Source organism: Camellia sinensis, chromosome 13 (genome assembly GCF_055761805.1).
Source record: "Camellia sinensis isolate YWXY chromosome 13, ASM5576180v1, whole genome shotgun sequence".
NCBI classification, from domain to species: domain Eukaryota; kingdom Viridiplantae; phylum Streptophyta; class Magnoliopsida; order Ericales; family Theaceae; genus Camellia; species Camellia sinensis.
In genome coordinates this window covers 72,996,724-73,004,033 of record NC_138973.1, presented here as the reverse complement: position 1 = coordinate 73,004,033, position 7,310 = coordinate 72,996,724, and the positions used below count along the sequence as shown (strand labels likewise).

Genomic DNA, 7,310 nt, shown 5'->3' with positions numbered 1-7,310 from the left:
ATCAGAAGGTGATCTATGCTACATTTATGTTACAAGGGATAGCTAATGATTGGTGGCAGATGGAGAAGCGCATACACGAGCATGATGCCAACCCCTATACATGGGAAAGGTTTAAGAATGCGTTTAATGAGAAATACTTCCCTAGGAGTGTTCGTCTACAAAAACAGAGGAAATTTTCAAAGTTAGAGCAAGGGAATAAGACGGTTGCAGAATATGAAGCTAAGTTTACGAAGTTGTCTAAATTTGCATCAGCATTTGAAGCAGACGAGGATAGCAAAGCATGAAAGTTCAAAGGTGGGCTAAGAACGAACATTATGCAATAGGTGGTTCCTTTCGAGTTACCTACTTTTGGAGTAGTGCTGAATAAGGCATTATTGGTTGAGAGTGGCCTCACTAGAGCCCAAGAAGAGAAAGAAGAGAATTATAAGAAGAGGCCTAGTTCTACCAACTTTCAAACTAATAACAGTTCGAAGGGCAATGCTAAGAGACAAAACACTTCTTCGGTTGGGAGTTGGGGAAGTCGAACTGTGGGTGGTAGTGTTGACAAGCAGAACGATCGGGTACAGTGCACTAGGTGTAATGGATTCCATCGGTATAATGAGTGTCGTTGGATTACTGGGGCTTGTTTCTCTTGCGGGCAACAGGGACACAGGATAGCTGATTGCCCTAACCGGAAGGGGCATAAGATTGAACAGAAAACATGGACAAATAAAGAAGCATTAACAGAAAAAAGGGTCTTTAGGAAGTCAAAAGAAAAATGGAGGTCATAAGCCAAAGACTCAAGGTCGAGTGTACGCACTCACGCAACAAGATGTTCAGACTTCCAACACGGTGGTGTCAGGTACTGTTTTAGTGTCTTCTGTTTATGCACATGTGTTATTTGATTCTGGCGCTACAAATTCATTTGTGTCTATGGGATTTGTTGAGAAACATGGATGGAAATGTGTCTCTAGAGAGATCGACTTATGTATTGAAACCCCGATAGGAGGTGTTATGGTTGCTTACTTAATTTGCAAATCTCGTGTGGTTAGTATAGATGACAGGAAATTGCTTGTAGACTTAACTGTTTTAGATATGCGGGACTTTGACATAATTCTTGGAATGGATTGGTTGGCAACCAATTATGCTTCTGTTGATTGTCGAGGCAAAAGGGTAGTATTTCAGATTCCTAATCAACCAAAATTTTGTTTTGTGGGTAGTGGAGTTAACACTCCTCTTTTGGTAATCTCAGCTTTGCAAGCTAGACGGTTGTTAAGGAATGGTTACGAGGGCTATTTAGCTTATGTGAGAGATACCCGTGAGACTGAATTGAAGTTAGAGGCTATTCTAGTTGTGAAGGAATTTCCCGATGTTTTTCCTGAAGAGTTACTGGGGTTGCCACTAGATACAGAGATTGAGTTTGCCATTGAATTGATACCCGGCACGGGTCCTATCTCCAAGGCTCCGTATCGGATGGCCCCAGCAGAGTTAAAAGAGTTGAAGGAACAATTACAAGAGTTACTAGATAAGAGCTTTATTCGGCCTAGTGTTTCTCCTTGGGGTGCTCCTGTTTTATTTGTGAAAAAGAAGGATGGCAGTTTTCGCCTTTGCATTGATTATCGAGAGTTGAACAAGGTGACAATTCGAAATAAATATCCTTTGCCTAGGATAGACGACCTATTTGATCAGTTGCAAGAAGCACAAGTCTTTTCTAAGATTGACTTTCGTTCTGGCTATCACCAGTTGAAGGTTAAGGCAGAAGATATACCTAAGACAGCCTTCAGAACTAGGTATGGGCATTATGAATTTTTAGAGATGTCGTTTGGGTTGACCAATGCGCTTGCAGCTTTTATGGAGTTAATGAACAGAGTATTTAAACCCTTCTTAGATCAGTTTGTGGTAGTTTTTATTGATGACATTCTTGTGTACTCGAAGAGTAAAGAGCAGCATGAAGAACATTTGAGAATAGTGTTGCAGATATTAAGGGAGAAGAAATTATTTGCTAAATTAAAGAAGTGTGAATTTTGGCTAGAGAGTGCATCATTTTTGGGTCATGTGATATCTAGAGATGGGGTGTCTGTTGACCCCAAGAAAGTGGAGGCGGTGGTAGAGTGGAATAGGCCTACTAGTGTCACTAAAATTTGTAGCTTCTTGGGTTTAGCAGGTTATTATAGAAGGTTTGTTGAGGGATTTTCTCGAATTTCTATGCCTTTGACTCGTTTAACACAAAAAGGGGTTAAATTTGAATGGTCTAATGATTGTGAGAAGAGTTTTCAAGATCTAAAGAGTCGATTGGTGTGTGCTCCAGTACTTAAAGTTCCGTCCAGAGATTAAGGTTTTACCGTCTATAGTGATACATCGAAGATGGGCTTGGGTTGTGTCCTGATGCAAAATGATAAGGTAGTGGCATATGCGTCTAGGCAGTTGAAGCAATATGAGCAGAAGTATCCTACGCATGATTTGGAGTTGGCTGCCGTGGTGTTCACATTGAAAATCTGGAGGCACTACCTGTATGGGGTGAAATGTGAGATATTCACTGATCATAAAAAGTCTAAAGTATATTTTCACTCAAAGAGAATTGAATATGAGGCAAAGGCGATGGTTGGAGCTATTAAAGGACTATGATTTGACTCTCAATTATCATCCAGGAAAAGTCAATGCAGTGGCGGATGCCTTGAGTAGAAAGACCCCGAGTAATTTGGCTACCTTGATCACTGACCAAAAGAATATCTTAGAGGACTTGCAGAGGTTGAATATTGAGATTAGATGGCATACCCATGGAGTGCAGTTGGCAAACCTTAGAGTTCAACCCACATTGATTAATAGAATTAAAGATGCTCAGGGAAGAGATCCTCAGTTGCAAAAACTTAAGGCTGAAATGGAAATAGGGCTACAGATGGAATTTTGTATGCATAAAGATGGAACCTTGAGATTTGGAGAGAGGTTGTGTGTGCCCAATGATTTAGATCAAGAGAGAAATCCTGAGAGAAGCTCACAGTTCAGGATACACTGTACATCCAGGGAGCACTAAAATGTATAAAGACTTGAAGAGGAACTTTTGGTGGAATAATATGAAGAGGGAAATTGCTCAGTATGTTGCTCAATGTTTGGTATGTCAACAAGTGAAAGTTGAACATCAGAGACCTGTAGGTAAGTTACAACCTCTTCCTATTCCCGAGTGGAAGTGAGAACATATTACCATGGATTTTGTGACAGGTTTGCCTAGGACCCAAGGTGGTAACAATGCTATTTGGGTTATCATTGATTGATTGACCAAATCCGCTCACTTTCTAGCTTTTAAGGTAGGGTTTTCCTTAGAGAAGTTTGCAAATTTGTATATCAAGGAGATTGTGAAGTTGCATGGAATTTCGGTAACCATAGTGTCTGATAGAGATAGCAGATTTGTATCTATGTTTTGGAGGAGTTTGCATACAGCTTTGGGTACTAGTTTGAATTTTAGCACTGCCTTTCATCCTCAGACTGATGGACAGTCAGGGAAAACTATTCAAACTTTGGAAGACAAGTTGAGGGCTTGTGTTATTGATCTTGGAGGTTCTTGGGATGAGCATTTGGCCTTAGTGGAATTCTCTTATAATAACAATTATCATGCGAGCATTTAAATGGCACCATATAAGGCTTTATATGGACAAAAGTGTAGATCACCTATTTGTTGGGATAATGTGGGTGAAAAGAAGTTGTTAGGGCCTGAGATTGTGCAACAAACAGTGGACAAGATCAATCTTATTAGAGAGCGACTTCATACGGCACAGAGTAGACAGAAAAGCTATGCAGGAGACGCAATTTGGTGTTTGGGGTTGGAGACCATGTGTTCCTTAAGGTGTCTCCTATGAAAGGAGTAATGAGGTTTGGTGTTCGTGGTAAATTGAGTCCTAGATTTGTTGGGCCATTTGAGGTTTTAGATCGAATTGGTGAGGTAGCTTACAGACTTCCCCTACCACCTTCACTAGCTGGAGTTCATAATGTTTTTCATGTCTCAATGTTAAGGAAGTATATACCGGATCCTAGTCATGTGATTGATCATGCACCGTTGCAGTTTAAGGAGGATTTGACTTGTGAGGAACACCCTATACGAATTGTTGATAGGAAGGAACAGGTTTTGAGGCGTCGAGTCATCCACTATGTTAAGGTTCAATGGAGCAATCACTCAGAAAGAGAAGCAACTTGGGAACTTGAGGATGAAATGAAACGAAAGTATTCACAACTTTTTTAGACTCTAGGTATGTCAATTTCGAGGACGAAATTTCTTTTAAGGGGGGGGGGGAGAATGTAAAACCCAAGTTATTTATAGAATTATTTTGGATAGATTAATAATTTAAAATAAATTGTATGGGTAATTTAGTAATCTTAAGAATTAGGTTTTCAAACCTTTTAAAAAAAGGAAAGAAAAAAAGAAAGAAAAGGGAGCCTTGTGAAAGTGCTGCTGGGTATTTGGAGGCTGTTGTTACTCAGCGGTTTGAAGAGGAAAAAAAAAAAACACAAACAAACAAGGGGAGGTGTGGATGTTGCGGAAAGGCAAGGCAACAAGGGTTTGAAAAAAAAAATTTAAGAAAAGAAACCAGAACCAAAAGGAAGAGGGAGGATTCATAAGAGTAGTGGTTTTGCTTTATTCATCACTTAGGTAAGATTTATTTTATTGTATTCCTAACTATGATTTTAGTGTTAATATATTAATAGATGATTTTATGGGCGTATATGATTAAATAATTATATTGTTGTAGTCTATGTTGGGGGTCTCGATTTTGCTCAATTTTAGAGTGTATTTTGCATTCCGTTTGGGTGGTTCATATTTTGAGATTAATATGTGATGGGTTAAGTTTAATGGTGGTGTGTCTGTGGGATACAAGATTAGCTAGAAGCAATTACAAATTTATACATGTATATGAACAACAATAGGATAACATAGGTTGAGAATTTCTGAAGCCGTGATGGTTTTGTTTTGATGCTAAATCGTGGGAGTTCCTAATAGACTATTGGGTTAATTTATTCTATTGTTGTTACAAAAAGAGATGGATGGGTGCACATAATAATTGTTTATGTGGTGTATTATTTTATTAGGTTTGTGAGATTGAGGTGGATCTTGGTAATTTGAGATTAGCTTGGGAAATATTATTTTAGTTGTTTGAGGTAAGTAACCCTCTATCACTGTTGGTTCATTTTTATTCCTATCGAATCGTTTAAAATCATAAATATTTATTTATAGCCTTCATGTTCTCTTAAAATAGAATATGGGTCAAGTATAAAACAACATCGAATATTATTACGAAAAGTATTTGAATATTTGGTGAAACTATTCTGAAAATTGTACCAAATGTTTATTCTGAAAATATCGAATATTTTATTTAAAAGTTGTGTATTGTTTGAATGCAGAACATCACTCCAGTCTGACTATGATTTGGACCCTAGCCAATGGGGATTATTTATTGGCACAGAAACTAGTTTCTTTTGGGGCTTTACCACCGGCCTATGTGTGGTTCTGGGCCTTGTCACGGACTAAGTGACCGTAGTCACCAAGACTTGGGTTTTGTGAATTGCATCATTGAACCATTTGAATATCGAACCATCAATTTTGAACAACGAAATTTCATCGAATTACCTCATTGTCTTTTCAATTAAAATGTATTGCTACACTGTTTATTTTCAGCTACGAAACCATCTTACAAAATAATTGTTCATTTATTGAATGGTAGCAAAAAATATATTTATTGGTTATCGACTATTTTTTTTTTTTGTATACTTGATCCAACTAACAGTGATGGTTGGTTATTTACTAGGCTGTCTAGCTTACCCTTATTTTATTTTTCAGATTCTGAGGAGTAGAGCTGCGCGGGGTTTTTACTTGTGGGAGTGCCGAGAGTAGGACCATGATTTAAGTACTTGGATTATTGTTTTGTTAATGGATTTTATTAGTGGACTTGGTGGATAATTTCATATGATAAGAATAATCAATTTTTATGGATTTTAGCATTATGATAATTAAGGATTTAATTGAAGTATTTTACATTGTTGGTTATGTGTTGGACTCTTAACCTTGCATGCTCACTTAAATGAGTGTGCGGCGTTGTCACGGAGCTTGGGGCGTGACAGCCGAACCAAGCACATGACTAATCTAAGCAACAAAGTGCTTCGAATAATATCAACAAAGTGTTTCGAATGACATAATAGCATCAATAAAGTGCTTCTAATGAGCATGAAATTATGACTAGCTGTCTCGAATTATATATATGCCTTGAAAGGATATTACATATGTGCTTCGAATCGACATCAATCCTTTGAAGGAAATTAAACAATTTTATTTTACTCATACTTCAAACACTTAGAAAACTTGAAACCTTTTGAAGTAGGTTGATGTTGCTTGCACTTAGAATCATTCAGAGCCGCAAATTTTCATGATTCACCTTAACAAGCTGTTACACAAGCTAGCTATTATGGACTAATAAGAAGCTTCGAAGGTGGTATAGAGGACCAAAATCATACTTCGAAGGTCGAAGGTGCCGACAAATAACGAATTACATCCTTGAAAATACTCAGCAAGGCTTCGAAGGTTCACAACCACTATTATTGTTTCTTCGAAGCTGAGACCAAAATCATCCTTTGAAGGTCGAAGGTGCCGACAAATGACGAATCACATCCTTGGAAGTACTCGGCAAAGTTTCGAAGGTTCACAACCACCATTATTGTTTCTTCGAAATTGTTGTTGATGCAAGATGGAGTGCTTCGAAGCTTACAAAATTATGGCAAAAGGGCTTTTGAAGCAACTTTTGGCCAACATTGTGGTTATTCAAATTTTGTATGTTCTGGTTCACACATAATTAATGAAAATATTAATTTTGTGCTTCGAACCAATTATTAATTCTTCGAAGACACCAAAGCTGTTGTTCTTCGAACCAACATTTCTAGAATACTAGTTACATTTTCATTTTACAAATGGCGATAAAAATGTTTATCCGTAAAGTCACTAATTATCATGCCAAAATAGGCATTATTTGACAATCAATTAATTGTAATTTTACATATATTTGAAAGGAGGTACACATTTCGAAAGCTTTCTCATCCAATGTTACATTTCGAAGGTGTTTATTGATGACAAAATCACCATTTGAAAGTCACATATGTTACTAAAGGATCAAAGTCGTCATTCGAAAGTGCTCATGACATCTCTTTGAACCAAATCAAAAGAGTTAGATTACTATAAAATTAGTTTGGCATTTTAACTAGCCATTAGTGGCTATAAAATGATATTTCAATGAATATATATAACAGCACAACCATTTATCCTTTGAAAAGAGGTTTAACAACCCTTACATGTTCTT

At 37.4% G+C, this 7,310-nt stretch overlaps 1 protein-coding gene across 1 annotated transcript; it reads left to right on the top strand.

Moving 5' to 3' along the window:
• Positions 1-3,599: 3,599 nt before the first annotated feature.
• LOC145805483 (uncharacterized) lies at positions 3,600-4,210 on the top strand. Its single transcript, XM_082900624.1, has 2 exons — positions 3,600-3,784; positions 3,985-4,210. The coding sequence occupies exons 1-2, from the start codon at positions 3,600-3,602 to the stop codon at positions 4,208-4,210; spliced, it is 411 nt and encodes a 136-aa protein (XP_082756750.1).
• Positions 4,211-7,310: the final 3,100 nt, after the last annotated feature.

What these genes read in the sequence shown, in the direction of transcription:
- LOC145805483 (XM_082900624.1), top strand. Translation starts at nt 3,600, where the DNA reads ATGGCACCATATAAGGCTTTATATGGACAAAAGTGTAGATCACCTATT. An exon ending in TATGCAGGAGACGCAATTTG is followed by an intron (nt 3,785 to 3,984) that starts GTGTTTGGGGTT and finishes CTCAATGTTAAG; the next exon opens with GAAGTATATACCGGATCCTA.